The sequence below is a fragment of the Lytechinus pictus genome, chromosome 10 (assembly GCF_037042905.1).
Source record: "Lytechinus pictus isolate F3 Inbred chromosome 10, Lp3.0, whole genome shotgun sequence".
Taxonomy (NCBI): domain Eukaryota; kingdom Metazoa; phylum Echinodermata; class Echinoidea; order Temnopleuroida; family Toxopneustidae; genus Lytechinus; species Lytechinus pictus.
Genome location: NC_087254.1, coordinates 16,611,641 through 16,627,228, shown reverse-complemented (window position 1 = coordinate 16,627,228; position 15,588 = coordinate 16,611,641). Strand labels below are relative to the sequence as shown.

The 15,588-nt window shown below is 34.8% G+C and overlaps 1 protein-coding gene across 1 annotated transcript in view; it reads left to right on the top strand.

Moving 5' to 3' along the window:
* LOC129270246 (ubiquitin carboxyl-terminal hydrolase 31-like) overlaps window positions 1-15,588 on the top strand; it is a 51,114-nt gene that overhangs the window by 25,926 nt on the left and 9,600 nt on the right. Inside the window, exons 3-7 of the mRNA XM_064106036.1 lie at window positions 2,595-2,830; window positions 4,352-4,469; window positions 9,344-9,444; window positions 10,990-11,070; window positions 14,903-15,032. Coding sequence (XP_063962106.1) covers window positions 2,595-2,830; window positions 4,352-4,469; window positions 9,344-9,444; window positions 10,990-11,070; window positions 14,903-15,032 — 666 coding nt within the window. The remainder of the gene's footprint in view (window positions 1-2,594; window positions 2,831-4,351; window positions 4,470-9,343; window positions 9,445-10,989; window positions 11,071-14,902; window positions 15,033-15,588) is intronic.

Genomic DNA, 15,588 nt, shown 5'->3' with positions numbered 1-15,588 from the left:
TCTGATGTCATTTTCATTTCGATCTTTGCATCTTAATATGCTACAATTTCTCATCCTTGGGAGAAAGAAAAGATAAGAAGTAAATTGATGATGATATTTTCATGTGTACCATCTTAATGGCTATTCTTTTTTGAAAGATACACAATTCTGCTTTATATAGTTCCTCAATTTTATGAATTAACAGATAAACACACTGCTCATAAAAGGTCATTGCAAGATTATAGCTTTTAAAAAAGGGGGAAAGAAATTGTAATGATATATAAATTTGACATCATTTGAATATTCCCTTAAATGTAATAACAAATGCTGTTCATTTATCGCGCTCGTCTATTCTGTTGCCTTGGGCTTGAACACGATACCCACACTCCATATACTATTGGATATCTTTTATCAGCAGAAGCCAAATGTAATATAAATGGAAATAGAAGTAGCTTATGATGAAGACCTTCATGTCCAAGGCTAGGGCAGTGTGCTCATTCAAGAAATGTAAATAGCCAATTTCAGCCCAGGTTTCAGGGCTGCTAAGTACAGTGTTTGAGTGACAACTCTTGTGCAGGTACATGTAATTTGCAAGGGCATTTACAGTCTTAAAAAGACTTGTAGCATTTCATGTTGTTTGGATTGGAGTGCAGTATTGCACCATAGAGCTATAGCTCTATGATTGCACCATTTCAAATTGTAATGAAGTGCATAAAAAATCAGTTTATGCTTTGAGGAATTACTGTTTAAGTTTTACTTGGTCTTATGAGGCCAGCTGCTCCTGAAATGTTAAAATTCACTCTCGTACCTGCAAATTCAATGTTAATAGCTGAATGTGGATTAGTATATGAGAAGTCATTTTCAATGCAAGAAGCACATAATTCTTCATACAAGATTTATCTGTCCATGCATTGGAAATATTTTCATATCTTGGAAGCTTGAAAAAGATACAATATAGAAATTTGCTTTAAGCTAGAACTTCCATGTTCGTTATAGAAATTCAATATAGAAATTTGCTATAAGGGCGGTTCCACGGTTACGGAGTGACATTCAGAAATAAGTTTTTAGCATTCAAACAAAGATATCACACATATCTAAATAGTTATTTGCAAAGAAATGGTACCTGACAGTAGTTGCTGAAACACACTTTTCAAAATAATAACATTTGTTATTTGATCCACTGAATTAATGAGATATGAATATTCATAAACATGGTTACGGAGTGACGTAAAATGGACATGCATATTTGAGAAGAAAACATATCACAATGTTGAGTTATTGATTGGATTCTATGTTGTTCTAGGTTTAATATGCTGCATTACATTAAAAAATTGGTGCATTTTTTTCATTAATTACAACTTAAAACATAAACCCATACCCGGTTACTTAGCGCCGGTTACGGAGTGACATCTGAAATATTCACACACAGGCAACGTAAAATGAACTTATGTTTTAAATTTTCTTTTGATATGTAAAATGATGACCTTCAGATTATCCAAAAGAAAATTTTACAAAACAAGCAATAGATTTCTGTTAAATTGAAATTAAGTAAAAAACAATATATGTAGTCCCATGTATAGAATTTTTTGTATGGTTTGGATTCTCCTATAAGGAGATGCATAAGAAAAAAATTGTGGCTAATTATGTTCCCCTTTTATATTTCTGAAATCCCATGTGAGTTTTGATGGGAAATTTTGATCCAGATTTAAAATAGAGCCAATATGAATTTTTGGAAAATGTCCACTTTTGCTTGGAATTGCCCATAAGCAATGGTAGAAATTCAGTTTCAAAATTTGCTATAAGCTAAGACCTTCACATTCATTTTCTGTGAAAATTTCAAAATCAATAATTTTGGCCCAAGACAATCTGATATGACTGTTCGTAGGAACGCCAACTATATGATAATTGGAGGATAATAGGATAAACAGGTAATACTGGTATCTGATAGGTTCTGATGCTCATAACACTTATCAGTAATAAGCATGCATATTCATTTGAGGGCATCGTGGTCTAGTGGTTATGACTCTCGTCTTTCAATCTAAGGGACGTAGGTTCGATTCCAAGGCATGGCATGTTTTTACCTTCAGCAAGAAATTTACCCACATTGTGCTGCAGGTGCAAATAAAAACTCGGAAGAAATTCCTTGAATGCCATATCGCCTGTAGGCCGCTATAGCCGGGGTAATAATAACATTATTGTAATGTGCAGTTGAGTATATACGTATAGAAATTGGGCAATATATATGTACAATTTTTATTATTTTTTACAACAATATAAATGACAATAATGATAAAGATAAGAAAAAGAGTAACGTAAGGTATTTGTAAAGTGAATATATCCACCTTGTTAGATGCTCAAGGCACTCCTATATTACCACGTCTAAGATTTCAGTGCTCACAGCATCTTGAGGAATTAATTCCAGCCAGTACTCTTATACCTCACCTGGGTTGAGATAGCACTTTGTGGATCAATTTATTGCTGAGGGATATTATGCCATATCAGGGATTCAAATGGACAATCATCTACCGGTTTTTCAATATCAGGAGACGAATCCATTCGGCCACAGCACTCCACAATAGATGGGTCATTTTCTCACTTTTTTTTCTATCTTTCAGATCGTTTTGACTGAGGTATATTTTGATGGTTTCTACCGATCGTTTGGCGATTCGCAACCTCTGAGTGACATCCACGACGGGGACAGTATCTACGCCGTAGAAACCCCGCACAATCCACACAGCATGCTCCAGAATAGTCAGGTCAAACCCTACCTCCATGTCCATTGCAATCGACCCGTAGAGGTCATCACCATGGTGATCATCAACCAACAAGGCACGGGAAGAACAGGAAAGAGGTAAAGCCATCGAAATGTAATATAATTTTGATTAATTCTTTAGAACTCAATCTTGACTGCTTACTTACATGTTCTTATAATATATCTGGGCTCCATTGCGTAAAAGTTACCAGTATAGTAACTTTGCTACCCAATGGTAACTACCCTGAAATCCTTGATTCTGATTGGCTGATTAGCGTTTTTACCATGGCAGTTATTATACTAGTAACTTTTATGCAACAAGGTACTGGTTTTCCCCTATTTTTTCCCAGTGGCCCATTTCATTATTAAAGACTTTCAAGGTAACTTTGCCATTATTTAATACCATCCTAGAGACCTTGACAGTGATATGCTGCTGATTCATATTACCATGGTAGTTACCATAACGTCAAAGTTGTCATATTTGTAACTCTTCGTGATACAGGCTCCGATCAGGGTCATTTTCATTGAATGTGTTACGGGTTCAACCGTAGACCTAGAAAAGGTAGGTCATTAGTGCAACTGACAAAAAAAAATAGTTGCGTGTAACTGTAAATCATTTTCAATTTTTATTTCAGACCAAAACTCTAATTGATTGAAAGGTGGACAATTATATTTCAGATCAAATAATTATTTAAATTTGAAAGGAAGTTGAAAATTTTAAATTGCTCATTGATATTGGGCAGCATAAAATTCAAAAGTTTCATAATCATTCAATTCATTGAACAAGTTTTTAGAGAAGGTATATATGTGCACCTGCTTTATTTGTTTGTCTGTTTTCTTCCTTGTTTTTTTATGTAAAATTATTATTTCTGTTTTGTGAAGTTTTGGCCAAAAAAAATTAAAGATCTATGAAAAAAAAAAGTTCTGTGATAGATCCCGAGTCCTGCAAAAATTTATGATTTATCAAATTGATCCAAACTATGACCAGCCATCTTACCATTCTTCATCCAGGGAACTTGTACAGAAAGAGTTGTTTAATAGCAACTAAAACAAGCAAGCGCAAGTATCTATACAGAGTCTTGATATTAGGGAGTTTTACAGCCACTATGCAGATGCTTTCTGGAACATAGAGAATCTATTGTCAAAAGACCTTCATTACCATTAAGCAGTCTTTGTCGAAAGTCAGTGAATCAAAACAGCTGTGTCGTCCGCGACTCTGAATGAAAGACATATTTGCAATTTTTCATCAGCTCAGAATTTGACGACGATCAGTTGTCCCGGTTCACCATTTTTCGACAAAGACCTCTCAGCTGTTCATTGAGATTTGACAGGCATTTTCAATAGATTTACTGTGCTGTAGAATCCGACCCCATTGCAATTGCAAAAAAAAACCCACTCAAGTTTTTCTTACCCTACACCTGGGGGCCGTTTCATAAAGCTGTTCGTAAGTTAAGAGCGACTTTAAGAACGACTGGTGATCCTTTCTTACGTGCTAAACCATCGCCAATGGTGTATACCATTTACCAAAAGAAAGGATCACCAATCGTTCTTAAAGTCGTTCTTATCTTACGAACAGCTTTATGAAACACCCGCCTGATTTAAATTGATGTCCTGTCTTAGGTTTGGTCAGCCAATGGCAATTGAAGTGGACAGGAATGTTTCTCATGAACAACTCACACTCATCATTCTCAAAGCTATGGGCTGTTCATCAAACAGTGCAGACAGAATTATGCAGTCAGTAAGTTTTTCACTCCTTATTTCCATCGCTTTAGAGCATTTACTATCATCAATAGTAAAATAACAGTGAAATTAGTGTAGCAAGTTCAGTGTCTACAAGTGCAAGAAAATTTTATTAAGCTTTATGAAATATAAAATTGCAACACCCAAGTATGTCAAGTGCTTTATATGTATAAAAGGGAATATTATCATTATTACCTCCCTACACTGTTAATGCAGGACTGAGCTATGCCTTACATGGCATCAGATCATTTACCTTAAGTCTTATCATTCATTTTCCTGTGAATTCTTTTGTCAGGAGTTTGTTTATGACCTCGAAAGTTTGCCTAGGTTAGAATGGAATTTACCCCAGACCCCAATAATATGTTTATGCAGGTGTTAGCTAAGCCTTATGTAGCATCATAACACTTATCAGAAGAACTCTAAATGTAGTCTGCAGACTTGATACTTATTGCTTTTCTGATGAATTCTTTTGCGAGGAGCATGTTTGTGACCTTTAAAGTTTGTCTGGGTTAGAGAGGAATTCACCCCAGACCCCAATAATAATTTTTCATGCAGGTCTGAGCTAAGCCTCACATGGCATCATACTGCAGACTGGGACTTATTCTTCATTTTCCATGCGAATCCCTTTGCCAGGAGTGTGGTCTGTGACCTTTAAAGTTTGTCTAGGTTAGAGAGGAATTCACCCCAGACCCCATTAATAATTCTTAATGCAGGTCTGAGCTAAGCCTCACATGGCATCATACTGCAGACTGGGACTTATCCTTCATTTTCCATGCGAATCCCTTTGCCAGGAGTGTGGTCTGTGACCTTTAAAGTTTGGGTCTGGGATTGTAGTGAGTCATAGCTCACTAAGATAGAATGATTTCTACACCTGATTAGGGTATGATTGGTAGGGACACTACCCAATTCATCTCACTCTATTATTGAACAATGGATGCTGAAAGAAGGGTATTGCTTCCACTAACATCACTCACCCCCTATTCTCACTAGGAAATATCAGTGTATACACTCTACATTATCAACACTCAATTATAAGGATTTTACGTATATCCAGGTGGACTACATAGTTAGGGATCAATCGATTCCAGATTTAGTTTGAATCCTGAAGATTCATTCTAAATCTCAAAGGCCCGTATTCTGAAGTCAGGTTTAACTTAAACTCAGGTTTAAAGTTGTGGTTTAAGTATGGAAAGCCAATTGTTACATAAATCACTAACAGTAGAGATATCATACTTCAGCTCATTTAGCTCTCAAATCATTCATAATTGTCTAGGAAGTATAAATAGAGGATTGTCTTCACCATCGATGAATCAGGAAAGAGCACAGTAAACATAAGAAACATACAACTTAATAAAAATGTAGATACTTTTGGCTTCCCATACTTAAACCACGACTTTAAACCTGAGTTTAAGTTAAACTCGACTTCAGAATACGGGCCAAAGGATTTAAAGTCAAGTTCCTTGAAATGAAAAATAATTGTTTAAGATTCAAGTTTATAGCTCAATATTATCTTATCTTGGAGTCGTGTGTGTGTGTGCAGCGCTTTGTAATCGAAAGGAAAAGGTGCTATGCTAAATGACCATTGGATTAGATTGGAATACAAGTTCCTTATCACAATTTGTTTTGATTATAATCAAATCTTAGAAGTTGATAGCGTGCATGCCTCTGGTGGCTTTCACCAGCATTTATCTAGAGATATGCAACTAATTATTTTAAATATCATTTTGATGTTTATACGTTTATACAGCAATGTCTGAAATTATTATCAGTTTTGAATTTGATTCTTGCTTTGATTTTTTATTCAGTAATGCTGAAAGCAAACATAGACATTAATGACATTCCTTAGTTCATTCCCTTTTCTTTTAATAATTGTCTTTATTCATATACCTGTACTGTTTTGAATTGCTTTTAACTGTGATTACAGATTGATAAAAATTAGATTTGGAAAGTTGAAATCTAAATCTGATAAAACTTGATCTTTATTTTTTAAATCTATATTTCATATTTTGTACCATCCTTTCAGATGAAATTCAATTTTAGGGTGCATACTAGATATCATAACTACGCATAAGTGGAAATGCCGTGGTGTAGCGGTTCTGACTTTCGCCTTGTAATCAGAGGGTCTTGTGTTCGAATCCCACCATGGCCTAGCATCCTTTGGCAAGGCGTCAATCCACAATTTGCCACTCTCGACCCAGGTGTTAAATGGGTACCTGGTAGGATGCGAAAGCCTATGTAGTATGCCAAGCAATCGAATCTTGGAACTCTTGTTGGAATGCTCCCCAGGGAGTGGAGAAGGTGCATACATTGTATGCGGGCATGCAAGGATCGATGACCGGGGTAATAATATATCTGTAAAGTGCTTAGAGACGTCGTTCTGACGTGTTAAGCGCTATATAAATGCGGAATATCGTTATTAATTATTAAAGTACAACACAAAACATGGAGGATGAATCCTTTGACTCCCAAAAAATCACATCTTTGGAAATGCTGCACTTTTGAAAGATGCTTTATATTTGTTTTGTATGATAGGTCAAGACATTAATGGTAGACATACACTAAAGGTTAAACTAACATAATCTTGCTTGTAATTCTTACTATGAAAAGGCACTAAACAAATAATTTTATATAGACCTTTCTATATTGTAGCTTTCTGATATCATATTACAAAGAGGAGTAATAAACAAAAATAAAAGTGTTACCGAGTGCCACTAGAAAACCAAAAATTACAAATTCAAATTTTCTTAGATAATCCATGACTGATCAAAGACTCACATTTCTTTTGTAAGACTGGTATTCTAAATAATACTACAGTATAATACTCAGTACATACCCTTTTTTTAAGCTTAAAAACTTTCAAGTTTGCTACATGTATGGGCTTTTTCACATGTAAAACTTAAATCATCATTGTAATGATGATTGCAATTGGTCTTTAGAATCATCGGACCTTTCGCACGCTCGCTCAAAAACTGTGCTTTGAATTCGAATTCCTGAGCGAAGGTGGTATGTGTCCTTGGTGACTTGTCAGTCAAAGCACTGCATCGATGCGATGAGTGCATAACAATTGTATTATCTACGGAAGTGCTTGAAAGGACACGTAAGCTCCGCCCCCAAAAGATGTTTTAGAGGTCAAGCCTTTCACACATAAAATTCGTACTGTAATTTTAGTGAAACTTAACTGGAATTCACCTCCAGAGTAGAAATCGAATTTGTGATTGTGATTAGCATTCATGATTCTAGTTTGTTCTCACATGTGCTAAAAATTCGTCATTAGCCTTATTTTTCACTGGAATCATAATTCAAATTACGATTTTATTACCGTGTGAAAGGGCGGCATGTATCAGGAAGAAGAAAAAGGAAATGGAATGCAAGAAATTAAGTGTACAGAACAGAAAGCAGATGTTAAAGTAAACCCAACCAGCTATAAATACAGGACTACCCTCGGTGTATACACTCAGTGTAACGCTGATCAGGAAAGAGCAAACTAAGTTTTGTAAATGAAAAACAATCAAGAAAAGCCTTGAAGCATTATGGGACTGTTCCCGATTTCACTTTCATTTAGTGTGCTTCTCTGTAAACATTTGGCATGACTCATGGAAGGCAATAATGAAATGCACTGGTAATAATTCTCATCTCATCCAAGTATACCCCCCTTCCCCTCTCTGTATCTTCTCTCTAAATCATTTTTCCAAGAAAGTTGCTTACTATGTCTCTTGTATGTATCATAATTCATATGTATGATTGTCTAGTTTCATGATCCACCAATTTGTATGTAGTGTCTATGGGTGTGTTCAATGTTGATTTTCAATTTCGAACAGCAACGTGAATCATGATTGAAAACACAATTATAAAACGAGGATAAAAGGAGAAATAAACGGTGTGTTCAATGCCCCCATTCACGGTCATAAACGTGAATGTCTCTCAGATTGTGATTAGGAGGAAAATTTCAATGCCAAAAAAAGTACATTTGGAAACACATCACCTCTGATATTACAACCTTCAGCATCGCAAATGCGAAGTGCTACACTGAACACCATTGAGTTTTGAAACGTCTTTAAATTTCCTCTCGCAGTGTGAAGCCTACACAAACACGCTTCAGAATTGACCTTTCTTGTGATAGGTCAAACTGTGCAGTAACTTGCGCTAACGAGAGAGGGAAATTTAAAGATGATCGACATATAATCAGCCTTATATTTTTGACACTGAACAGTACACTGCTGATCGTACTTGTGTTCTGTGTTTTGTAATTGTGTTTTCAATCATGTTCATGTTGCTGTTTAAATTTGAAAATCAACATTGAGCCAACCCTATATTTAATAATTTGTTGTATTACATGTTATGGAGGAAAGACAGGTAAGCTTGCATATGTTGTCTTTCCATAAAGGCAAATATTCACTTAATTTGAAGCAATTTTTTGTTTAGACCAGATTAAAATGCAAAATATATTTTATGTACTTTATTCAAATCTCTAAATCAAATTTCTCCTTTGTTAAAAATGTCTTTGTGGCCCAATCGATTTGGCCTAATAGGCAAAGTTACCTCTCCAATTTTCTGTTGCCCTCTCACAAAAAGGTAGGTGGGTTTTATCCTGTCCTTTTGCCTTGACTTTTCCCCTCTATTGTTTTAACATCTCTGTGTTTTTTATACTAGGCCTCGTTCCTATTCACCCTTCTCATGTTAAAAGAAATATGTTATTTAGTTTGTCATATTTTTTGTGCCTTTTTTCAGGGACTGATGTTACAGCCACATTCTATAGTTATGGATTGTACTTAAAAGTGCTATTTTATACCCTAGCTCTCATTGCTCATGGTCTCCATTTTAAATGCCACGTAGTGATTCATTGTTGTTTATTTTTTTTATGTTTTGTTTCAGGGGCCTGTGCTACAACTGGGTATAGTGATAGATGCCAAGGGTAGCAGGCATTACATCCCAGCTGAAGAGGCCAGACCTATGCACAATGCATCAATAACCAGGTGAGGGAGGTCAGGTGATGGAGAGAGAGAGAGAGATAGAGACAGATAAACAGAGAGAGAGAGGGATAGATAAATAGATAGATAGATAGATAGATAGATAGATAGATAGATAGATAGATAGATAGATAGATAGATAGATAGATAGATAGATAGATAGATAGATAGATAGATAGATAGATGTAGATAGATAGATAGATAGATAGATAGATAGATAGATAGATAGATAGATAGATAGATAGATAGATAGATAGATAGATAGATAGATAGATAGATAGATAGATAGATAGATAGATAGATAGATAGATAGATGGATACATGTAGAGAGATTGATAGATAGATAGATAGATAGATAGATAGATAGATAGATAGATAGATAGATAGATAGATAGATAGATAGATAGATAGATAGATAGGCAGACAGACAGATAAATAGAGAGAGAGAAAGATAGAGAAAGAAACAGACAGGCAGAGAGAAAGGGGCAGATAGGCAGACAGAAAGAGAGCAGATGTATTTAGAGAGACAAAGAGAGAGAGAGGGATGGTGGAATAAAGAGAGGTTGAAGTAAGGTCGAGATACAAGAATAAAGACAAACACAGAACAAACAGAGGACAAGTGATAGATAAAGAAGGACTGATATATTACATACTAATAATGATAATGGTGGTAGCTCTGATAAAGCGCACAGGTCCACCTTTCGGTGCCCATGGCGCTTCAAGAAAATTAAACATACACACAAACAATAACTGAAATAAAATGGAAAACAAAAAAGAATAGAAATTGGAATTCCCCTGAATAACACACACTATTAATCTGTTAATGAGAGAGGAACAAATAAGTTCTCAGTTGGGGCTTGAATGTTTCTGTTGATGAAATTTTGCGTAATTGGTTAGAGAGTTAGATATAGAGAGGGGGAGGTTTCGATAGATAGACAGAGAGGGGGAAAGAAGAAAGATGATGATGCACAGCATTTGTACAAGTATAGCGCCATTTATCTGTAAAAAAAAATCATTCAAAGATGCTGACCTCAATGGTGTGTCACAAATTATTCGCTAAATTGCTGGGAAAAATAGGTCCTTACTTCAGATGAAAGAGAGAGAGAGAGAGAAAAGCAAACAGAAGAAAAGACCGCAAAAGAGACAAACACTTGAGAAGGAGACATAGACATTGGCAAAGATGCACACGGAGAGAGATTTTTTTTTTTTTAACTGGATATTATGAATTATGCATATGTGTTGGAAGCCATCCATGTCTTGTCTATTCAGTTCATGTCAGGATGTGAAAATTAAAATATCATGGGTTGTTGAATCTTTTATGCACATGGATCAATCCAGGAAGATGAACTTATCACTTTTCACGTTCTCCAAAGTTTTACTTGCATCTCCTTTGTTTTTTAAGGGATGAATTCCTTGAATACATGAGCGCCCATTCAGGGTAGCAAGGGTGATAGTATGCAGCACTTAGAAACGCTGTATTAAGCACTATACGAATGTTGCATATTATTATTATTGCTATTGTTGTTGTTATTGCTTTTCTTTGTATCGCAGAATGTTACAAGGAACCGGCGAAGAAGGAGGACCCCCTCATGTGAAAGCGATCGTAGAATGGGAGCGAGATCTCAGATCCATGCAAGTATCCAGTCATTTATTTGTAATATTGATGATAATTCTCACTTACCCCGGGGTAGCCACTTCCGGGGTGTGTTTCACAAAGATTTAAGTATGACTAAAATCGCACTTAAATGCCGACGCATATCTGAAATGCAATGCGCAATCTAATTGATCAATGCGCAGTAGTGCACGTCCTCTTTGCGTAATCTGACCAATGCGGTTATGCCGTTTTTACCGCACGCAACTAGGCATTTAAGTGCGACTCTAAGTCATACTTAAATCTTTGTGAAACACCCCCAGGACTCTTCCCCCAGGGAGCTCTGCACAACATACAGCCATAATGTATTACTTTTTTTCTGTTCTAAACCATTGAGCGCCAGACTAGAAGGTAGAAGGTTCCATTTTAAAGTTTTTAGTATGGCTCAGCCAGGGATCAAACCTATAACTTCCTGTTCATGGGGCCGGTGCTCTACCACTGTGCCACCTTGTCCTGTCCATATTAAATCATATGTATAATTTTGGTAAACCACTGTTGGTATTGCTTCTGCTACAGTTATCACTAGTGACCTTGATCTTATGCTAGTAAGAAACCCTAAAATTTATGTTATCTTTAAAAAAAAAGTTGGGTCGAATTTCTTGAGACCGTAATCCCATTTTTACAAAGAGAGACTTTGCATTTTACAGTATGAGTAAATGTACCTTTGGCAATTTTCATATGCTTAAAATGTAAGTTAGAATGCTGTAGTTATTACTTTGAAAGCTTTTAAGGTAGCAATGGCATTTCTAACATTTGTATGATTAGCGAACAAAACAAACCTACATTCTGAAGAGTCAGGTCTTTGAGCAGTCATTACCTTTACATGTAGGTAAAACTTGAGTGTGTCTGTAAATACACTTGACAAACAACAAAGTCGCAAGTAGATCTTTCGAGACATTGTGCTAATCTGTTGGAGCTACAGATTATAGCACCAATCTGCAGTAAGTACTAAGAACAATATATGTGTTTTTTATCAGCGTAATTTTAGGCTTGAGATACGTCGTGAATATTCACGGAACAATGATTGATTGAACTTTATTTCACTGAATGGTTGTTTCATATTTTAAAAAAAATATTATTGGCTGGTTTTTTTATAATTAAATATATATACTTTATAGCTATATTATTTTCAATCTATTTTTATCTATGGATTATTATGAATCATTTGCCTATGCTGTAACTTTGAAAAATGACTAAGAATCCCATTTTCCTTTTTCAGGTATACTCTGTATATATTCCTATGCTATGGCACTCAGTTGTAAGGGTTTACTTCTTTAGTTTTCACTGGTCATTGTAGATGTAAATAGGATTTGATAAACAAACCTAAATTAAGAATTCTGAAAATAGTAACATGTATTAAAGATTTTGTTTCCAAGTAGCACTAACTCATACTATAAAAATATTATGAATAAAAAGTTTTGCATCTATACACTGTTAAAAATAATTCAAACAACGCTGTTTACCATGTGAATTGCACAGACAGTAGTTGTTTAAACATTTTAAACAAGTGTTTAAAGTCTCAAATAAAAAATCTTTTGAATTTTTTTTGGCACCGGGTAGAGAACCCAAGAGAGGAAATTGAAATGCATTTTACAAAGGTGATTTCGATGAAATGAGGAAAGATGCAGAGGAGAATGATAAATTTTGTGATGGCTGATATGATTTTATAATATTCATCCTTTTTTTATAGGGTAATCAAAACTTATTATGTACAAATTACGGCTTAAATACAAGTTAGATAAAAACAAACAAGTGCTGTATAATTTGATCATGTTTTGCAGCAATAAGATATTAAGATTTATACTTCACCTTAATGAAGGAAAGATGGGAATGAAAGTTAGGCTTTTCTTTTCTAAACTTGCATCGATAAATATAGAAATGAGCACAGAGGATGAAAAAATTTTATACACAAATAATTTTGATGGTCTTTGCAAACATTCTTTGGAAAGTTATATTCATGTGCATCATCCCAAAGTAATTGGAGTGCCTAGTAGGTATGATTTGTCTGCATTTTACTTCAAGCTTTGCTCTCCAAGTATTTCTTCATTTGTTGATACTTGAGAAAGACATTGAAATGAAATATCATTGAAATGTATTTTATGGTTTCTTGTTTGCTTATTATCCTGCCAGTGAATGTCATGCCCTCTTCAGATGAAAGGAAATTTTGTATACAATATGCAGAAGTGAAACAAAATCTGTAGAGAAATTTGCTAGTGTGAATCAGCCTTCGGTATGTTTTCATAATAATAAGGCCCTTTAAACAATTCTGGAAATAAAGTTGGTTTTTCTCTACGACAAGCCTAAATTATAGTTTTTCCTTAAACAATTACAATTTTGGGATAAAGTGTAATGCTATATTTTAAAATGACACAAAACTTAATCCCTGTCCTTTTAATATATTGAAAATCTGTGTTTGGTATTATAATGTATGTACAGTACAGGAATTCACAGTTCAAAAGTATTTTGATGTAATGTTTTGGCATGTACAGTATTGACACTATTTTTTGAAAGGTGTTCAGACTAGAAAATAGTAAAGTATTAGCATATAGAGTTATTGCTATCCGGCACTCACTGGGTTAATGAAATCAGGTGTATCACAATAATGAATTGATAGCAGCATTAAGCATTGGAAAATCTTGATGGAAATGAAAAGAAAATGGCAGTCAATCAGGAAGTATTATTGGCCTTGGTGTGATAGACATGAGATTATCAAATTCTAAAGATTGATTTCTGAATACAACTCTTGGATGAGACGAGAAGTCATTTCACTTTGCGTTTTCTAAAGATTATTTAAGAATGAGACGGGTATTTCTCACTGGAGATGTATGTGACTGTTATGTTGACTGTTGAATAACATTTATGTTACAGAAACATAATATCATCTTTGGCATTTTTTTTTCATTTTGACTCGAGGCATTTTAAATTGATATCACAAGCATTTATGATGACAATTAACCCTAGTGCGAATTAAAAGTGATGATAAAGGAAACGTGGGCACCTTATCAAAAGTCAGAGGCACATCTTTCCCGCAGGAATCCTTCAGGCAGATGTTCATAACCATAACCAATTGTCAAATTTCATCCCAGACAAAATACAGAAAAACTGCTATAAAATAAAGGTGCAATGCACCTTGCAGTAATAGCAGGATTCCTGGGCCCAGTCTTACAAAGAGATACAATTGATCCTATCAATCGTAACTATGGAAATCAAACAGTGTCATAACTTTCTACAGGTAATTTGCAAAATGTCCTTTATAAACAAGGGAGAACACAGCATATTGTCAAGAAATCAATGAATTTATAAGTATACATCATATCTAGAAATTTTTTTGAACAAACAAGCATTTTATATGTTGACGTTGCTGGCCATCCATGGTTGCGATTGATCAGATCAATAGCAAATCTCTTTGTAATATGGGCCCTAGATCTTTATAGTAAGCTATATTTAAAACATGATTTATTTATCTTTGTTTGGTTTATTTATCTTTGATTATTTTCATAAATGCAAAAAAAAAACCTGTGTCATCTGAATTTTTTTAAAGCTTTGATTGTATTAAAGGAGCAAAATGTGTTAGATTTCTAGTGATCTATTTCTTCAAATATCATATACTTGTATGTAGGAGGAAAAGGAAAGAAAGAAGCACCAGGTAATTTTGATTTATAGATGATTGAATTTTAAACATTCTCTGCTTCTTAATCAAATATTCAGTTCAATGATTTATGCAAAAAATACAAGAAGAATTAGTGATAGGCTTGTTGAGATAACCCTAATTTTTACTTTTATTTCTTTATTTTCAAAAATTTATTTTGATAGGTTTTGTCCAAGAGCGATGAGTATCTTCATTGAGGAACATGAGAGCGTTCAGAGGGAGAGAACATCCCATCAGCAGCCGGTCAGGGCATCACTGTTTGATTGTATCGACCTCTATACACAGGAAGAAAAAGTAAGGATATATTGGGTTAGTTCTCGTGATGATGTTGGTATTGGTGGTGGCGGTGACAATGATGATGATGATGGTGAAGACAGTGATGGTAGTGATGATGATGATGATGATGAAGATGATGATGTTGATAATAATAATGAGGGTGAAGATAGTAATGATGATGATGATGATTATGGTGGCTGGTGTGTTGATGATGATGATGATGATATGTGGTGGAGGTGGTGATGATGATGATTATGATGGTGATGTTGATGATGACGATTGTGGTGGTTTTTAATGATGCAATGATGGTAATGGTCATGGTATTAGTGATAGTTTGGTGGTGTTGGTGGTGGTGATGTAGAGGAAGGAAATGGCAAGTACATGTACAATGATGAAGATGATGTGATAATGCCAAATGTGGTAATTCAAACAGACATTTGCAACTTTTCAAGCCAAAATAGAACTTTATTTGTATTTCATAATTTGTAGTAGTATTAAGATAGAAATCAATTTTTCAAAGCAAGTAGTTCATATCCTCTCTGTTCTGACAAACCATTATTCTTTTTTTTAGGAT